This window comes from Podarcis vaucheri (assembly GCF_965113315.1).
Source record: "Podarcis vaucheri genome assembly, chromosome: 9".
Taxonomy (NCBI): Eukaryota; Metazoa; Chordata; class Lepidosauria; order Squamata; family Lacertidae; genus Podarcis; species Podarcis vaucheri.
The window spans coordinates 81,844,308-81,864,858 of NC_138767.1; the positions used below are offsets into that span (position 1 = coordinate 81,844,308).

General features: G+C 43.9%; 2 protein-coding genes across 7 annotated transcripts in view; one reads left to right on the top strand and one right to left on the bottom strand.

Moving 5' to 3' along the window:
- Positions 1-13,023, top strand: part of LOC309541009 (uncharacterized protein) — a 28,549-nt gene extending 15,526 nt beyond the window's left edge. Inside the window, exons 1-3 of one of the 2 annotated variants that reach the window (XM_082238420.1) lie at positions 5-1,522; positions 3,336-3,468; positions 12,507-13,023. In XM_082238420.1, coding sequence (XP_082094546.1) covers positions 1,321-1,522; positions 3,336-3,468; positions 12,507-12,540 — 369 coding nt within the window. In that variant the 5' untranslated portion in view covers positions 5-1,320 and the 3' untranslated portion in view covers positions 12,541-13,023. Of the gene's footprint in view, positions 1-4; positions 1,523-3,335; positions 5,803-12,506 lie in introns of those variants that run through there. The other variant, XR_014223607.1, reaches the window with a different exon arrangement.
- LINGO1 (leucine rich repeat and Ig domain containing 1) overlaps positions 1-20,551 on the bottom strand; it is a 750,774-nt gene that overhangs the window by 2,299 nt on the left and 727,924 nt on the right. The gene's annotated exons all lie outside the window — the stretch shown is intronic.

Here is a 20,551-nt window from a genome sequence, read left to right on the forward strand (position 1 = left end):
GCAGGCAAGAGAAACAAGAGGAGGTGTTAGAAACAGAATGGACATGAACTCATCAGGTGACATGATACTGTTGATATCTACGAAAAACCTGAGAGAGTTGATGGGGAGGCAACGTTTTAAAAACTCACAACTCCCTGCAGACTGCTACCAGAGGAGCTAGCTATGCACTGAACTTGATGGCACATGCAAACAGGCTACACAAAGACACCTCTGCATGCCTGGACAATGTGCTTGCACCCTGCAATTGATTCTTAGGCATGTTCTTGGAAGTATTTGGGGGCAATATCTCTAATGGGCCATTTGTGGTGTGGAAAAAGATCTTAGCACATTTTGGGGGAAGTGGGGTTTGGGGCCTGAGATCAGTAAGCCTTAGGTGGGCTTGACTTCCCCCTACTCCAAACTACATCAGAAGCAGGTAGAAACTTGACCAATGTCCTCCTGAGGTTCAGTGGCAAGGATCAAACCATCCAATCCCAAACCTCATTTGTGAAGCACCAGCATCTTTTAGGCTATGGAACTAAGGAGGGAGGCAGGGAATCTGCCAGTGCAATTAAGGTTTAGCTGCATGACCACAAGGGGAAGAAGAGTGCTTGAAAGCTGCTGTTAATATCCTTTGCCAGATCAAGGTGATCCTGTGAAACTCATTGGAACGCAAAACCAATGGCAGCAAGGAGGTCGTTTGCTCTCCGCCACCCCTGTCTCCTTCCGAAAACTCCCCCAAAGCTGCAGCCCACAAACCTGGCAAGTAGGATTGGGTAATATATGGATATATCTTCCAAAACTGGTTTGAAGTTCACATTGTGATAATTGTTTCATAATATAACTCACCAGCTAAACACTGCAATATCACCTACTAAACATTGCAATCTACCACAATGTCTGAAATAATGATGGGACTATACAGAGGCAAACAGGACAATGTCCAGGCAACTGTTACTACTTAGGGGTCTAAAACGGATACATGACAATATTATCAATCATCACACACTCAGTTTCATCAGCAGGCAAGCCAAGAGGCACCCAAATGAGACTTTCGGTTTAGGGCTTGGCTGCCAAATGGTGGTATTCAGGACAATCCAAAGTACAGTGAGGAGTCATAGTGAATACAAATAATCTGGGACTGCCAGGCTGCCACAAGCAGCAGAAGCCTGGTGGCGGCAGAATCAACAACCGGGGGAGGGGGGAGCAGTGGCAGCTTGCGAGGCCTTGTTGTGGTGGCAGCAGTAGCGGCAGCCTGCAAGGTCTTGTGGCAGTGGCAAAGGCGGTGACAGCCTGGAAGATCTTTTCATAGCGGTGACCATCGTGGCGGCCTGCGAGACCATGCGGTGGCAGCAGGAGATGCTGGCAGAAGCAGAGGCGGCCTGCGAGGCCTCGGTGAGGCAGGCTGCCACAGTTTCTGTCACCGCCTCCCACTACCACCAGGAGGACTTGCGGGCCACTGCCACTACTATTGCCACCATCTGCTGTCGCCACCGAAAGGCCTCTCAGGATGCTGCTACTGCCATCACCTCCTGTCACTGCCGTGAGTCACCACAGGCCTCTGCAGCAGTTGCCACGGCATTGTCCTGTTTGCCCCTGCATAGTTCCTCCCTTCTCTCAATGCTGAAAACCAGTTATCGCCCAGCCCTACCGGCAAGTGCTCAGGGACTGCTTTGCAGTCTACTCATATACTAGGATAACAGGCTCCACTAATGAAATCACCACTACAGAAATGCGTATGAATGACGGCAGCTCCTAGCTTAGCAGGCAAGAGGAGTTGTGGGCCATCATCCAAATGGATGACACACACAACCTTCTCCCCCTTCCCCCTGAAGCCATTCTTCAACTGCCTTGGAGATGTTAAGAGCCAATGGACACCTTTAACACAAAAAGGTGGTAGACCAAGCATCCACCAGATGTTCCTCCCATCCTCCATGACCACTGGCCATGCTGGTTGGGGTTGTTGGGAGTTGGAGACCAATAGCATCTGGACTCCAGCTCCAGTCACTCTGGACGGCTTCCAACCCATACGAAAACATAATAAAACACCAAACATTAATAATAACAATCTGATCTGCAATAACAGGCTTCCTCAACCTTGGCCCTCCAGATGTTTTGAGACTACAATTCCCATCATCCCTGACCACTGGTCCTGCTAGCTAGGGGTCATGGGAGTTGTAGGCCAAAAACATCTGGAGGGCCAAGGTTGAGGAAGCCTGTGCTAAGACTTCCAGATGGTGCCATGCTGCACTCCATGAGCTGTGGCCATTGCTCTGAATGCTCCACAATGTTATTAACATCAAAATGCCAACCCTGTCCATCCCCCCATTCAATCTGGATTTGCCATTTCTGAGGGAAATCCAGTAAGTAACAAAGCAAAGCAAAGCAAAGCAAAGCAAAGCAAAGCAAAGCAAAGCAAAGCAAAGCAAAGCAAAGCAAAGCAAAGCAAAGCAAAGCAAAGCAAAGCAAAGCAAAGCAAAACACTATGCCCAATTATCCAATTGTGTTAGCAGCAGTCCATTGGCAAATTAAGTGCCTGTCCAGAAGCACACAGGGATCATTTGCTGTAGTGGATTCCATCAGCCCCAGGGAATAGCCAGGGATGGTGGCAGTTTGAGTACAACTACCCCTGGAGGCCTTGGCATCCTCATGCCCTCCATACTGCAAAGTAAGATGGGAGGGTGGCAGTGCTGGAGCTCAAGAGGTCTAGGAGTGGAGCTGCCCTAAGGAGGGACATTCAGCCCTTCCCCTCCATGGACTTTGTTCCTCCTTCAGAGGAGGGGAAGAGTGAAATCATTCTCTCCCCCCCTCACAGTCACGAGGGGCGGGGTTTGCACTCCTGGAAATCCTATCAGCTCTGAGGGCAGCTGTTTCTTACCTGTTCTTTGGTTTGCTGCATTGGCTAAATAAAGCAAGTTCCACCTATATCTTGGAATATATTGATATGATAGCCATGTTCAAATATATAAAAGGATGTCACATAGAGGAGGGAGAAAGGTTGTTTTCTGCTGCTCCGGAGAAGCGGACACGGAGCAATGGATCCAAACTACAAGAAAGAAGATTCCACCTAAACCTTAGGAAGAACTTCCTGACAGCAAGAGCTGTTCGACAGTGGAATTTGCTGCCAAGGAGTGTGTTGGAGTCTCCTACTTTGGAGGTCTTTAAGCAGAGGCTTGACAACCATATGTCAGGAGTGCTCTGATGGTGTTTCCTGCTTGGCAGGGGGTTGGACTCGATGGCCCTTGTGGTCTCTTCCAACTCTATGATTCTATGAATTGTCCCATATTCTGGATTGTGCAGTTTCAGACTAAATGGCTTGTGGGGCTCTTCTGAACATCCCTTTTATTTGTTAACAGCCCTGAAATTACCAGAGGCGCAGAATGCTGCTCATAAACACTCCAGGAAGCAAGTTAGAATTGTGTGCTGCATCAGGAATTTATTGGCAGAAGTGAAGCAGCAGGACTGCAAATTAAGAGACAGGCCCCTGAGGTCAGTAAGGCTGTGGATATTGCATCTGGGGAGGACAGCATTTATGGGGCCCATTCCTTTGCAGCCAAGATGGCTTGTCTGGGCTTTCTCATTCTGCTCCCATTTGATAGGAGTTCTGTATTCAAATGGTATTTTACAGATTCAAGCTCAATCTCATGGGAAATGAACAGCTTTATCAGCTTAAAATAGGATGTAGATCTTTTCCTTCCGAGAAAGAGAGAGAAGACATTCTCAATTCTAAGAAGTAAGCAGTTTGACAAATGCAATGACTTGATGGATTTTTGCTAGAAGTGTTCTGCATTATGTTTCCAAAGCTAATGTTCAGGATACCTTCATTTTAAATTATGAAATGTTGTTGTACTGTGGATCACTCTTCTGGCTTCCTTGCTGTTACTAGGCTAGAGTACAAACACACAAATGACCTGCTGGGTCAGGGCAGTGATCCACTTAGTCCAGCACCCTCTTCTCCTAGGGGCTGAACAGACTTCTGTGGGAAACCTGCAAGCAGGACTTGAGCACAAGAGTCCTCTCCCCCCCTGTGGTTTCCAGCAAGCGACATTCAGAGCAGAGCCACCCTGGCTACTAGCCATCAAGAGTCCTTTCCTCCATGCATTTGTTTAATAGTAATGCACATGCTAAACTCAGCTTCTTGGAGTCACCAATTTCGCAAATGCTACTCATGTGCTGCTCCCAGAAAGAGGCAAGTCCATTTGAAAGGCAAATGAGCCAGGAGAGAGCTGAGCCACCAAGAATCCCTGCCAAGGGACGGCACTGCATCTGATACATAAAGTTATTTGGGAGAAGTTATGGCTCTGTCAAAGCGGCCTTTCCTTCCCTGCCATAAACAAGCCCCCCGCCTTGCCAGAGGGATGCTGAAACCTCCTGTCACATTGCTTCTGGTGCCTCCAGCTTCTTTTCTTTTTTAAATGTTGCCCCAGCTGTTACAAAGGATTGCATCCATTAATATCACACATTATGACGCTTCCACTCATCACCTCCACTGCCTGTGTTTATCTCTGTTGTTATGCAGATGCTCAGCGTTTGCTTTGGCTAATGCTACTTACAGCTGCTTCTGAATATATGCCACGCATTACTTTCAGTGGTTAGGAGATACATCTTTGCATTACTCCTGTGCATTACTCTCCTCCCCTACCCCAGTACTATTTATGGCTCTTGGATAAACCCTAAACATTGCTTTCATAGCTTCTGCTTATAAGTGTCATTTTGCAGAAATGTATGGCCTGCACTTAACTTCCCTTCCCTTCCTTGGAAATTATTCAAACATTTTTGTAAGTTGCAATGTTGGGAAGTGATGGGTGAACCACAAATCTGTCTGTTTTCCAACCCCCTGCTAAACCCAAGGTCTTGTGAACCAGGGCTGTCCTGGCTTTTGCAGACTAAGGAGTTAATTATGATTTTACTTTGCTGAATTCCTTCTTCACAGGGTCAGTCCCAGACTGAATCTTGCTTCTCCAAAACTCCCTTGGCAGTGCTCTTTGTGGTCAAGAGCTGAGGAAGTTGCTCTTCCAAGGGACATGCAGAAACCACACACACTTTGTGTTGCATGCCAGTCTTACAGCAAGAAATTTGGTCAATGCTTAAACTTTTACCAAATCCAGAGGTGAATGTCAGAAAATTCTGATGAGTAAATTTGACAACCAGCTGGGTGCTTTCCGTAGATGTCCAAATGCCAGGCCAGAATCAGAGGGTGGCAAGGCTAAGCAGGGCTAAGAAAAAGCTTTCTGACTCAACAATGCAATTGTTCTAATTTTGCATGGAGCATCCTAGAAGGCCAGTTAAGGCTATCAATGTCTGGATAAGGTTAAGTCACCCAAACCCTCTCAAATGAGAGATAAGGGTAAGGCTGTGACCATGGCAAGTAACCCAGTGGCCATGTCCTCCCTCCTCTGAATACCAGCTGGTGGGATGCCCAAGTGGCTGAGTTGCTGTTGCTCTTGGGCTTTGCTTGTGGGCTTCCCACCCACACCTGGTGGGTCCCTGTGAGAGCAGGAGGCTGGATTCGGTGGTCCGGCAGGGCTCTTCTTATGTTCAGTGGCGGGCGCGTGGGAATTATATCTTTGTGTTAGTGATGTTGCTGCAATTCATAGAGCTCTCTGGCTTGCTATATTAATTTGCCCAGGCTTAAACGCTGGGCTCTGCTAAGAGTCAAGCCCCATTTCCCCAGAAGGACTCTGGCCCAGAATATTCCACCAGATTCTGAGCATGTGCACTCAGCACTCAGCAAATCTAGTGGTCAAAGATCTAGATCACTCTTGAGATCAGGGTGGGGGCAGACTTTGATGGTGGTTTTTAAAAATAGAATGCCAGCATCTCCCCCACCCCAAGCCGGGTGCAAAAGAAATAAAGAACAAGAAATAGCTCAGTGTTAGGGCATCTGCTTTGTGTGCAAAAGGTCCCAGGTTCCATCCCCTGCATCTTCAGGCAGGGCTGGAAGAGTTCCTTGCCTGAAAACCTTGGAGAGCTACTGCCGGTCAGTGTGCATTGAAGGAGCTAGATGCACCAAAGGTCTGATTCAGTATAAAGCAGCTTCCTGTGTTCCTAGGGTGACTCTGAGCCTAGGAATTTGTTTTCAGTAGCAAAACTGAGCTGAGCTTGCAGTCATTGCACACAAAAAGTCTGTGCTTGGGTGTGTGTGTGTGTGTATGTATATATCTATCTCTCTCTCTCTCTCTCTATATATATATATATATCTATATTTGCTTTCGTAGATTTTCACGGGTACAGGAATGCAGGTTTTGGTGTCTTCGGGTGTCTTCCCGTGTAAGAGTCGGGGTGTCTGGGCGACGTTTCGACGAGGTCTCACTCGTCATCTTCAGGCTGGTGCTTTCGGCTTCTTGTTACTTCTCCTTCCTACATCGCGCCTGTGACTCACGCGGAAGGAGAAGTAACAAGAAGCCGAAAGCACCAGCCTGAAGATGACGAGTGAGACCTCGTCGAAACGTCGCCCAGACACCCCGACTCTTACACGGGAAGACACCCGAAGACACCAAAACCTGCATATATATATATATATATATATATATATGCAGGTTTTGGTGTCTTCGGGTGTCTTCCCGTGTAAGAGTCGGGGTGTCTGGGCGACGTTTCGACGAGGTCTCACTCGTCATCTTCAGGCTGGTGCTTTCGGCTTCTTGTTACTGGAACAGAGCAGAATCTGGTGTTTGAGTTCCTATAAATACTGTTGAGGGGTGTGGTGTATAGCCTCCAACGTTCTGGGCAGAGAGGAACAAACATGAACAAACGTGACGACACGTCCCGCCTGCCAGACATCTGGAAATTAGCCCTCCCCACAAAAACCGACACCAGAACCAGAGGCACACAGAACGCCGTCACCAATCAACCACACCAGACCCAAACCCAGACCCTCTCCACAGACATATTACAAACTCCATCCAGTAGCCAAACTATAGCGGCACCTCCGGATGCTGCACCCCCCTGCAATTCCTACACAGATCTGGCTGGCACAAGGCACAAAATCACAGCTCGCCCCTATACACGAAGCCAAGCCAGAGCACAACTAAATGCAGCACAGCCATCTTCTCAGAAAAACTCTTCACAAGCTCAAGAGGTCAAGACACGAAAGCTTTAGCAACTAATCTACACTTAATGACCCACCCAGTGGTATTCAGAATATCACTCATGAAATCACTCAAGATATCCCTCAAGTAATTAAGGAACAAAAGAAGAAAAGGCACACTAATCTAGGAACTTCCTCTCTGCCCAGAACGTTGGAGGCTATACACCACACCCCTCAACAGTATTTATAGGAACTCAAACACCAGATTCTGCTCTGTTCCAGTAACAAGAAGCCGAAAGCACCAGCCTGAAGATGACGAGTGAGACCTCGTCGAAACGTCGCCCAGACACCCCGACTCTTACACGGGAAGACACCCGAAGACACCAAAACCTGCATTCCTGTACCCGTGAAAATCTACGAAAGCAAATATATATATATATATATATATATATATATATATAGAATCATAGAATCATAGAGTTGGAAGAGACCACAAGGGCCATCGAGTCCAAGCAGGAAACACCATCAGAGCACTCCTGACATATGGTTGTCAAGCCTCTGCTTAAAGACCTCCAAAGTAGGAGACTCCACCACACTCCTTGGCAGCAAATTCCACTGTCGAATAGCTCTTACTGTCAGGAAGTTCTTCCGAATGTTTAGGTGGAATTTTCTTTCTTGTAGTTTGGATCCATTGCTCTGTGTCCGCTTCTCTGGAGCAGCAGAAAACAACCTTTCTCCCTCCTCTATGTGACATCCTTTTATATATTTGAACATGGCTATCATATCACCCCTTAACCTCCTCTTCTGCAGGCTAAACATGCCCAGCTCCCTTAGCCGTTCCTCATAAGGCATCGTTTCCAGGCCTTTGACCACTTTGGTTGCCCTCCTCTGGACACGTTCCAGTTTGTCAGTGTCCTTCTTGAATTGTGGTGCCCAGAACTGGACACAGTACTCCAGGTGTGGTCTGACCAGAGCAGAATACAGTGGCACTATTACTTCCCTTGATCTAGATGCTATACTCCTATTGATGCAGCCCAGAATTGCATTGGCTTTTTTAGCTGCCGCGTCACACTGTTGGCTCATGTCAAGTTTGTGGTCAACCAAGACTCCTAGATCCTTTTCACATGTACTGCTCTCAAGCCAGGTGTCCCCCATCTTGTATTTGTGCCTCTCATTTTTTTTGCCCAAGTGCAATACTACTTTACATTTCTCCCTGTTAAAATTCATCTTGTTTATTTTTGCCCAGTTCTCTAATCTGTCAAGGTCGTTTTGAAGTGTGATCCTGTCCTCTGGGGTGTTAGCCACCCCTCCCAGTTTGGTGTCATCTGCAAATTTGATCAGGATGCCCTTGAGTCCATCATCCAAGTCGTTGATAAAGATGTTGAATAAGACCGGGCCCAAGACAGAACCCTGTGGCACCCCACTAGTCACTCTTCTCCAGGATGAAGAGGAACCATTGATGAGCACCCTTTGGGTTCGGGCAGTCAGCTGATTATATATATATATATATATATATATATATATATATATATATATATATGCTTTCGTAGATTTTCACGGGTACAGGAATGCAGGTTTTGGTGTCTTCGGGTGTCTTCCCGTGTAAGAGTCGGGGTGTCTGTGCGACGTTTCGACGAGGTCTCACTCGTCATCTTCAGGCTGGTGCTTTCGGCTTCTTGTTACTGGAACAGAGCAGAATCTGGTGTTTGAGTTCCTATAAATACTGTTGAGGGGTGTGGTGTATAGCCTCCAACGTTCTGGGCAGAGAGGAAGTTCCTAGATTAGTGTGCCTTTTCTTCTTTTGTTCCTTAATTACTTGAGGGATATCTTGAGTGATTTCATGAGTGATATTCTGAATACCACTGGGTGGGTCATTAAGTGTAGATTAGTTGCTAAAGCTTTTGTGTCTTGACCTCTTGAGCTTGTGAAGAGTTTTTCTGACCACAAGAGAATAATCATGGAAGCCATCGAGATAGAGAAACACCCTCACAACATGAACAAGCGTGACGACACGTCCCGCCTGCCAGACATCTGGAAATTAGCCCTCCCCACAAAAACCGACACCAGAACCAGAGGCACACAGAACGCCGTCACCAATCAACCACACCAGACCCAAACCCAGACCCTCTCCACAGACATATTACAGACTCCATCCAGTAGCCAAACTATAGTGGCACCTCCGGATGCTGCACCCCCCTGCAATCCCTACACAGATCTGGCTGGCACAAGGCACAAAACCACAGCTCGCCCCTATACACGAAGCCAAGCCAGAGCACAACTAAATGCAGCACAGCCATCTTCTCAGAAAAACTCTTCACAAGCTCAAGAGGTCAAGACACAAAAGCTTTAGCAACTAATCTACACTTAATGACCCACCCAGTGGTATTCAGAATATCACTCATGAAATCACTCAAGATATCCCTCAAGTAATTAAGGAACAAAAGAAGAAAAGGCACACTAATCTAGGAACTTCCTCTCTGCCCAGAACGTTGGAGGCTATACACCACACCCCTCAACAGTATTTATAGGAACTCAAACACCAGATTCTGCTCTGTTCCAGTAACAAGAAGCCGAAAGCACCAGCCTGAAGATGACGAGTGAGACCTCGTCGAAACGTCGCCCAGACACCCCGACTCTTACACGGGAAGACACCCGAAGACACCAAAACCTGCATATATATATATATATATATATATATATATATATATATATATATATCAATCAGTTTATTACAGTCATAGACCAGCAATCAGAGAATAGAATAATAAGTGGATAAAAAACAAAACTGATAATTAAAACAGATAAAAAAACTAAAAACAAATTAAAAACATTCAGCAAAACAAACAATTAAAACAATGTACAACAATGAATTTAGACACACTGTGCAACAATAAACTATCCCAGGGAGTTGACTCAGAGTCACCCATGGAACCGGGTTTGGGGATTTTCATACCGGACTATTTTGAGTTGGGCGATGGTCTGCGTCTACAGATTTGCACACAGAATCTGGTGACCATCCAGGTCTTCTTCTGGTCTTTGCCTAACAGCAAAAGGTCAAATTTTTGCTTTTGCGGGAACTTACTGCGTGCCTCTTCGTAAAAGGGACGTTTAAAGAATAAGTGTTCTGGGCTTCCTATCTCTCCCAATGGACAGGTGCAAAGTCTCTGGGCATAGGGGACTTTTCTAAAGGCTCCATCCAGGACCGGCGAGGGAAGAGCCGTGCTTCTGGCAAGTGTAAAGGCCCTTCTTGCATTTCTAGATACGAGAAAGGAGAGATATGCTGCCAGTACGGCTATGTATCTCTCAATTTCTCCAATTTTATAGTGTAGCCTTACTGGAGTTCACTGATTGGGTCTGCGTTGCTCCGGGACAGGAGGAAGGAAGTCAAATGACACTGAGTTGGTTCAAAGAGTTTATTCTGCTCTCCGGATAGCAGAAGACACTTGCATGGTGAATCCACAGCAAGTCCAAAGAAATGACAGGTTTCATGCAGTTTATATATCCTCCAGGCACCCTCTCACTCCTCCCCTAGGAGCCCAACCACGTCGGCCTACGTACGCAGGTTGACATCACATATGTTCCTGCTCTGGTACTCTCAACCATAAAAGGATCTTCCTTCCTTTACTTCTGACCATAAAAGGATCTTCCTCTTCCTACTCTTATCTGGGACGAGGTCACCATCTCCGGGAACACGCTTTTGGCATTTCCCCCAGACATCGGTCTTGCGCGTATTTTGTGGTCAGCACATAAGATAAAGTTCTGACGTGTTTTCTTTGTTCCCCTAGAGAGCCAAGGCCATCCCTTGCCGTGACTGATAAAGGAGAGAGCTTGTTTATGTTTTTGCTCAACAGCTCAAGTTTTACGCTTTTAAAAGTGCTCTCTTTTGAAAGAACAAAAAGGGGGGTTGAGTCAGTTTTAAACTTACTACACAGAAACCCATTCCTTCAATAGTCGGGGCACCTTCTGTGCTTGGGTAGTTTTCTTCATTTCAGCATCCTAATAATGTTGCTGCTGCTGCTGCTGCTGCTGAGGCTAAACCACTGGAAGTCTCAAACCTTTGCTGATCTATTGCTGGTTGCTCAGCAGATCTAGCAGGATATCCCAATCCATCTTCTATGGAAGACACATGCAATGAAGATCTTCCATGTTAGCCTTTACTCTTAAGGAGCTTTGTGAACTGCAAAACCAGCTGTTTCACAGGCACAGAAACAGAAATTATTAATACAAACCACATGCTTTTGATTAAAATTTAACAGATGTTCTGTGACCAGGCCATACTGCAGACTATGTTACCAAGTCAAGGATGAATGTTTTCCAAGCCGTTTCCAAACTCCCAAGTGAGAAGCATTTGCTCCTGAATCATTCACACACCCCACTTCTTTCTGGCTCATTGAGATCACTGAGGAACTCCAAAATCATGGAACTGCCCAAATATTAACCTCCTACAGGTTAAAATGTGTTTACTGCGCTAGGGATGTATGATCAAATCATAGTTCCTACCACAAACAAAGTCACTTTTTAAAACTTTTTGTTGCTTCACCAATTTTGCTCAGATTTTATTTTGAGTGTCTCAGGACCCCAGGCGCTTTTATATCTCACTCCCTTTCCCCCGCTTGGTGATACAAGAAATGCACCTCCTGGAAGTCGGCTGACCACAAGGCCCCATGGCATTAACTTTCATCTGATGGTAGATGATTGGCCACTGGGTATGCTGACTGGGGATGATGGGAGTTGGAGTCCCACAATTCCTGGAAGGCCACAGGTTCTCGGTCCCTGCCTGAAAGTTATATACTGATCAAACTAGGATTATAACTCATTCATATACTGGTTGGCTGACACTTGTATTTCCCACTCCAACCAAGGTTTAAATTGGGAGCCATCTGTGAGAAGCTTTTTCCTCCCATGTTACAGGTCTCATGCCTTTCTAAGGTGGCCTCTGCATTGAAGAGCCACTCCCATAGTTAAACCAAGCCAACACGCTTCTGAGTTGGGGAGAACCAACTGATTGCCCATCACTGGCAGAGGAAGAGGCGTGCGGGGGGAGCGCACTGCCCCTGGCAGTGCAACCCCGGCAGGGTGCCATCACGGCTGCCCCCCTGCCCGTGCTGGACACCATGCCCCTATGGGCAGCACGCCCCGCCCCCGGGACGTGTGCCAGCCCCGCCCCACCTGCTCTCCGCCCCCCAGTGCCGGAGCATGAACCTCCGCCCCTGTCGCCCCTGAGATGCAGCTGGCAGAGCCAGAAAACCCCCCAAAGGCATCACCAGCTTTCCAGCAAGCAGCTGAATCAACATCTCACTTGGTTTAATCCTCTCCAGCAACATATGGGGTGCAGCAACCAGCAACCTCTCACCTACTTCTCATCCCAAAGGAGCAAGAGGAAAATCTGTTTCAGTTTAACACCTTCTGTTCTTGTGATATTCACTGGGGACATTTATTTTCCAGATAAGAGGGTATTACTTTGCACAAACCTAATTAAAGTTCTTTTGCTTTCGAAAAGGGAAAAGAACAAACAGACACCTTCTTGGAATTAGCCAAGACAAAGAAAAAGATCATGCCAGGCAATTAATAAATGTGCCTGTAATTGTGACTACAATCTCTACAGCAGGTAGGACTCTAGCATCTTTAAGGCCTTGTTTTGCCATGGCTGGGAATGGGGAAGAAAGTCAATTCAGATTGCATTTAAAGGCAAAGTTACCTAATTCACACTTTCTGAAACAAACTTGGAACGGAAACTTGGCCATTGTTCAAAATTTGCACTTCTCCAAATTTTCATTGCAGTTTTCCAGCCAAGTTGTGTGTTCCAAATAGCTTGTATACAAGGGCAAAGTGTGCATATACAGGCACATATTAGTGCAAGTATCATGCACAAATGCATTACGTCAGGGGCAATTGCTTTGCAAATTTATTTCATAAAATTTATACATTGCTTGAGTTTTTAAAAACTCTCAAAGCAATTTACACAAAGAATAAAACAATAAAATTATCAATAAAAACAACTGTTTAAAACAACTGTTTTGAACATTCAAAAAAACTAAAGAAAATCAGCAATAAACTGACAGCAGATCATCACCCACATCCACATTCTACATGTCTGGGTGGGCTTGTTTAAGAAAAAATGTTTTTAGCAGGCTTCAGAAAGAGTACAGCGAAGGAGCCTGCCTGAACTCAATAGTCAGGGAGTTCCAAGGTGTGTCAAGGGAAATTGCATGCAAAAATATATACAGTGGTACCTCTGGTTATGTACTTAATTCGTTCTGGAGGTCTGTTCTTAACCTGAAACTGTTCTTAACCTGAAGCACCACTTTAGCTAATGGGACCTCCCACTGCCATGCAATTTCTGTTCTCATCTTTCCATCCCTTGGCCATAAGTATTCGAGCCGCTGCAGTTGCATACAAGAATACCTCTCTTAGATGTTTTGGGATCTAAAATACTTAATAGAAATGCCTCCGGTTTTTTAGTAAAAGTTACCCCCATCATCTTTTTTAATTCATCATATATTCCCACCCCCCAATCTTAATCTTTTCACACGTCCACCACACATCACCGTTATTTCCTCCACATCTCCAACAAGCATTCGCCAAATTTTTATACATTCTTGATAACCTGGAAGGGGTAAGTTAGGTGAAGCAAAGTTCTTAACCCAAGGTACTATTTCTGGGTTAGTGGAGTCTGTAACCTGAAGTGTATGTAACCCAAGGTACCACTGTATGGAGAAATCCACAATAAAAGGAAGGATTTCCATGAGGACTAATGGCTGCTCCCTCTCCGAGCTCCGGAGAGAGGATGGCTCTGCGAGTTCGGGTCTGACCCGCTACGGCAAGCGGGGGACCCCTAAAATCACAGGAACGGAGCCTGTGAACAAGGAGATTCGGTGGGCACCTGAAGCGCCCCCCTTTACCGCAGAAAGAGCCTTTTTAAAGGCTCCGGAACGACAACGGGGAACGCGGTGCTGAGAATCGCTACCCAGCCCGCAGGGTGAAGCCGCGTCGCCATTAGTGGAGAGCGCCGATTCCCTTCCTGAACAATTTGGACAAAAAAGACCCGTGAGTAAGATTGAACCTCTATTCGTGTCAAAACTACTTGAAATTAGGCTGAAAACGGGAAAGGCGAAAATTAAGGAAGTCTGCCTTCCCCCGACTGCATGACAATTAAAGCAACGAAAGTTACTAAGCTGCATCCGTATGGGATATTGTCTTTAACTGCTTGAATCCGACATCTGGACTTTGACTATCCCCTCTAGCTTGCAGGGCAGAGGGGAGGAAAAAGTGATTTTATAAGCTGCATGACCAACTTAAAGGAAAAGGAAACTCTCTGCAGCCTTCAACCTGGCACAAACTGCTTATAAACAAAGGAACACTGAACTGACTTTAGACTCCTGTGAAAGTAACAAAGTGGAAGTCTCATTGTTTACTTGTTACAAAGTTTTGGGACTCTGTGGACACAATATATCAGGGAAGGCTGGGACTCTATCTATTGGGAAAGTGTTGCAATATACATATAGAAGCCTCCTGATAAATCTGCTTTTTAAATACTCTTTGCCTTTGTTTGCGGACATTTTGACTTGCTCCCTCTAGAGGGTAAATTAAAAGTTGCTACGCCTTGGGACAGTGGAATTTTCCTTTAGGAGAAGGCTCTCGTGGGAAACGACCTTGGGATATGAGTGGCCCAGCAGACGAGATAAGCACGAGAGCCAAGACAAGGCAATATCAACAACAGCTACAGCAACACAAGAAAAGAGGCTCGATCTCAGGCATAACCCCTACAGTGACAACAGGACAAGAAAAAGGTACAGCAGTCTCCATGGATGCAGTGTCGCAAGCCCTTCTTAAGATAAACCAATCTCTGGAGAATCTAACAAAGCAGACGGCAGAAAATACCAAGAAATTGACAGAGAATTCACAGAAATTGACAGATTTAACAACAAGACTTGACCTGAATACAGAATCTATAAACAGGCTTACGCAAGAAAATTCTGCCACACGTCAAATTGCGGAGGAAGCTAGAACTATTGCTGGAGAGACCCAGGAAAAATTAGAACCGATTGCCAGGAAGGTCTATGACCACGACGCAACTCTGGCATTGTGGGAACTACAAAGAAAAGAAAGGAATTTGAAATTACGATCAATTCCAGAGGACGAAGGAGACAATCTTACGGATTTTTTAACGAAAGAGTTTGCTGATGCCTGGGAAGATCTAGAGGAAGACGAATTTAAAATCACAACAGCATTTAGACTGGGCAGAAGACAGAACAGAAAGGCATCGAGAGACTGTCTGATTACCTTGAGATCGAAGGAGGAAAGAGACAAAATTCTAAGACTGCATTTTGAAAAGGCCTTACAAATTGGGAACTCACCGATACAGATCTTTAAAGATATTCCTAAACATATTTTGGACTTGAGAGCTTCTTATAAGGATTTGGTCTACCTGTTGAAGAAGAATACCATTCTCTTCAGGTGGGAATTTCCACAGGGACTGTCTTTTGACTATAGGGGGAAGAAGGTGAAAATAAAGACGATACAGGATAAAGACAGGTTCCTGCAAAGAAATCAAGAAGATTTACAGAAAGGAACTGTAGACCCAATTGCTGAGCAAAAGAGTGTAATAGACATCTTGAACCTTTCGTTTGGACAGAACCTTCCACCACCAACAGAGGAGGAACAACAATTGGGAGCTGTTGGAGGAATACCAGAAAAATAACAAGATGGCCCTGCAATTCCTTAGCTGGAATTGTAATGGGATGAACATGCCTTTGAAGAGACGACAAGTATTCCATATTTTGTACAGAGAACAACTGGACTTGATTTGTTTACAGGAAACTCATATAACTACAGCACACAGGAGACTGCTTATGAATAAAAAATTGGGACAAGAATTTATTTCGTCGGACAAAGTGAAAAAAAAAGGAGTTGTGATTTATGTAAAAGAGAAGTGGGCCCCAAAAATGTTGTTCAAAGATGAACAAGGAAGATATTTAGCGGTGGAGATTCAGGTACAAGGAGAAAAATTTTTGATAATTGGGATCTATGCACCAAATGAAGGCAAAGCAGAATTCTTCAAAAAACTTCATGAAACTTTGACGGATTATTTGGAATATAATATGATAATCATGGGAGATATGAATGGTGTAGTTTCTACAAACATGGACAAGACACAAAGACTGACACTTACTAAAGAAGGGAGACTCCCGAAGACTTTCTTCGAAATGACTGAAAATATGGACTTAATAGACATTTGGAGAACAAGGAACCCTCTTGAAAGAGAGGGAACCTTTTTCTCCCAAGCAAAGATGACCTGGACCAGAATCGACCAAATATGGGTTACTAGTGGAATGGCTCCGAAGATTAAGAAGGTAGAAATCTGCCCAAAAACCTGTTCCGACCATAACGCTGTGAAGATGGAAATGAAATTTACAACAACTGGTCAGTCTAGATGGAGAATGAATGACACCCTGTTTCGAGATAGAGAGATCCACATGAAGGCCCAAAAAACTCTAAAGGACTATTTTGAAATCAATCTAAAGGGCGATGTGGAAAAAAGAGTGATCTGGGATGCAAGTAAAGCTGTGATGCGAGGATTTTTGATTCAACAAAATTCAATAAAGAAGAGAAAGCAGAATGAGAAAAAGGAAAAATTTTTGGAAAAGATAAAAGAAGGAGAGAAAAAATTAAGATCAAAACCAAAGTCCCAGGAGATTTTGAGGGAGATTAAGTTGTATCAAACACAATATATGGAATTGATGAACCAAGAGATAGAGTGGAAAATAAAGCAAATGAAACAAAAGACATTTGAGTCGGCAGACAAATGTGGTAAACTTCTGGCATGGCAACTTAAGAAAAGACAGAAATTAAATACAGTCACAAGTCTAGAAGTGGATGGAAAAAATATATCTAAACCCAACGAGATAAGAAATTGTTTTGTGAGCTACTTTAAAAAACTTTATTCCCAAGGATTACAAAATGAAGAGGACATAGATAAATTCCTTAATAAATATGGATTACAAAAAATCTCTCATCAAAGCAAGGTGGATCTAAACCAGAGAATAACAGAACAAGAGATAGAGGGTGCCATTCAGGACATGCAAGTGGGCAAATCTCCAGGGCCAGACGGATTGACTTCCAGATACTACAAATCTTTAAAGGAATGGCTGATACAACCGTTAAAGGAAGTTTGTAACGAGATCTTAGAGGGAAAAAAGGCACCCGAATCGTGGAAAGAAGCATATATTTCACTCATACCAAAGACAGAGACTGAAAAGACTCAACTGAAGAACTACCGCCCAATTTCGTTACTTAATGTGGACTACAAAATTTTTGCAGACATTTTAGCAAAAAGATTTAAAAGAGTATTGATGGAGAAGATTCACAGAGACCAAGCAGGCTTTCTCCCAAAAAGACACCTCTCAGATAATGTTAGGAATATAATAGACATTTTGGAAAAGTTAGAGGTGAACATAAATACTAAAGCAGTTTTGATATTTGTGGATGCGGAGAAAGCCTTTGACAATATTTCGTGGAGTTTTATGAAAAAGAATCTTCATGGGATGGGGGTAGGACAAGGATTTGAGAATGGTATGGGTGCAATATATTCCGAACAAAAAGCTAAGTTGATTGTAAACAATGTAATAACTGAGGAACTTAAGATAGAAAAAGGAACACGACAGGGGTGCCCAATTTCCCCGTTGCTTTTTATTTCGGTCCTGGAGGTGCTGCTGAACATGATTAGAGAGGACCAGCAAGTTAAAGGTGTAAAGGTCGGAACCAAACATTATAAGTTAAGAGCGTTCGCAGATGACCTTGTATTGACCTTGCAGGAGCCAAACACTAGTACAAAAAGAGTGTTGGAAATAATCCAACAATTTGGACAGGTAGCTGGATTTAAATTGAATAAACAAAAAACTAAAGTCTTAGGGAAAAACCTAACAGATATGGAGAAGAATAAGTTTCAAGAAGAGACAGGTCTGACGGTGGTTAAGAAGGTGAAATATCTAGGGGTTAATTTAACATCTAAAAACTTGAATCTGTATAAGGACAACTATGAAAAATGTTGGTCAGAAATTAAAAAAGATCTAGAAATATGGTCAAATTTGAGATTGTCAATGTTAGGCCGAATTGCAGTGATTAAGATGAATGTATTGCCTAGAATGTTATTTTTATTTCAAACTTTGCAGATTATTGACAAGATGGACTGTTTCAAGAGGTGGCAGAAAGACATTGCGAAATTTGTCTGGCAGGGCAAAAAGCCCAGAATAAAATATAAAATATTAACAGATGCAAAAGAAAGAGGGGGATTTGCCCTGCCGGACTTAAAATTGTATTATGAAGCAGCAGCATTCTGCTGGCTGAAAGAGTGGATGCTCCTCGAGAATACAGATATCTTGGACTTAGAAGGTTTCAATAATGCATTTGGCTGGCATGCATATCTATGGTATGACAAAATCAAAGTGCATAGTGCCTTTAAAAATCATATTGTAAGGAAAGCGTTGTTTAATGTTTGGATGAGATATAAAGATCTGTTGGAAAACAAAACCCCTAGATGGTTGTCACCCTTAGAGGCTAAGGCCCACAAGAAAGTCAATATGGAGGTCGGATGGCCAAAGTATTGTGAGATTTTAGAACAGGATGGAGAGAAACTGAAATTAAAGAGCCATGAAAAACTAAAACCCAAAGTACAAGATTGGCTCCACTATTATCAAATAATGGAAGTTTTTAAACAAGACAGGAAAATTGGCTTCCAGGTGGAAAAATCAAAACTTGAGACAGAATTGTTAGAACCCAATACTAAGAATTTGTCAAGAATGTATAACTTGCTGTTGAAATGGAATACACAAGACGAAACAGTTAAATCAGTCATGATTAAGTGGGCACAGGACATTGGTCATAATATTATGTCTGCTGACTGGGAAAGGTTGTGGAACACCGGTATTAAATTTACGGCATGTAGTGTTTTAAAGGAAAATGTGATGAAAATGGTCTATAGGTGGTACATGACCCCAGTTAAGCTAGCAAAAATTTACCATTTGCCTGATAACAAATGTTGGAAATGTAAGGAAACTGAAGGTACTTTTTATCATCTTTGGTGGACATGCCCGAAGATTAAGGTTTTCTGGGAGATGATATATAATGAAATGAAAAAGGTATTTAAATATACCTTTCTTAAGAAACCAGAGGCCTTTCTCTTGGGCATTGTCGGCCAATTGGTGCCAAAAAAGGATAGAACTTTTTTCATGTATGCAACAACAGCAGCAAGAATACTGATCGCAAAGTATTGGAAGACACAAGATTTACCCACCTTGGAAGAATGGCAGATGAAAGTGATTGACTATATGACATTGGCGGAAATGACGAGCAGAATTCGTGACCAGGGAAAGGAGACTGCGGAAGAAGACTGGAAGAAATTTAAGATTTATCTTAAGGACTATTATAAACTTGATGAAGTTTAGAATGTCGAGATTTTATAGAGAGAAAGGGTTGCAGTAATATAAGATTAGATTAAGAAAGGACTATGATGAATTAGGACGGGAAAAAACATTTATAAGTTGCTATAAAATTTGGACATGAGGATGCAGAAAGGGGAGGTATGGGGAAGTCCGAGGAAAGAAGTTTATGAAACGACATTATGAAATTATATTTGTTTGTTTGTCTGTTTTTCTTTTATGTTTGTTTGTTATAAAAACTTTTGTAAAACCAATAAAATTTTTATAAAAAAAAAGAAAAATTAAAATTGGCAAACTGATGCTGAAATGGAGATGCCTGAATGTAAAACTGTAAAAACAAGAAGGCGAACTTGACATATCTCCGCCTCCCTGGCCACAGCAGATGTAAAATGCTAACATGCTTAGTGGCACTGCAGCTCAGGCCCCACACCTGCAAAACCTCTGCTATTGTTCTCTCTGTTATTCTCCTTTGGAATCCCAGTCACTGTACTTGTGATCTTGCTGAGAAAGCATTGAGGAATAAGGAGAGAGGAGCAGAAGCATCGCTGGCAAAAGAAAACACAGTCTAAGGGGTCTAATTAGGCTGAGACTGGAGAGGCTACACCTCATTATATCCATGAACATCCTGCCTTATTTGGATGAGTTTGGGAGCTGACAATTCCATGTACATCCTTGTGGTAAAGAGCTGAGCATCAAATGGATATTAGACAAAAGAAGCAGAGAAGCCACTAGACTCCAGCCTCCGCCTCTTGATATTACAAGGCTTGTGTTTTCAGATGATTCATCTGAGGAATGCCAGATTCTCACAAAAATAACACAGCCTTATGAGGAACGGTTGAGAGAGCTGGGCCTGTTTAGCCTGGAAAAGAGGAGGCTGGGAAAAGATATGATAGCCACCTTCAAATATCTAAAGGCTGTCACATGGAAGAGGGGAAAAACTTTTTTCTCCTGCTCTGGAGGGTAAAAGACTCAAACCAACGGCTTCAAGTTACAAGACCAAGAGAGGATCCAACAGTCAAGAAGGTGGTTTCTGTATGTACTAGGGAAGTGTGGGGCAGAAGGGGCAATGTCAATCTGGGAAGGTAGCTCAATTAGGAGAAGGTAAATG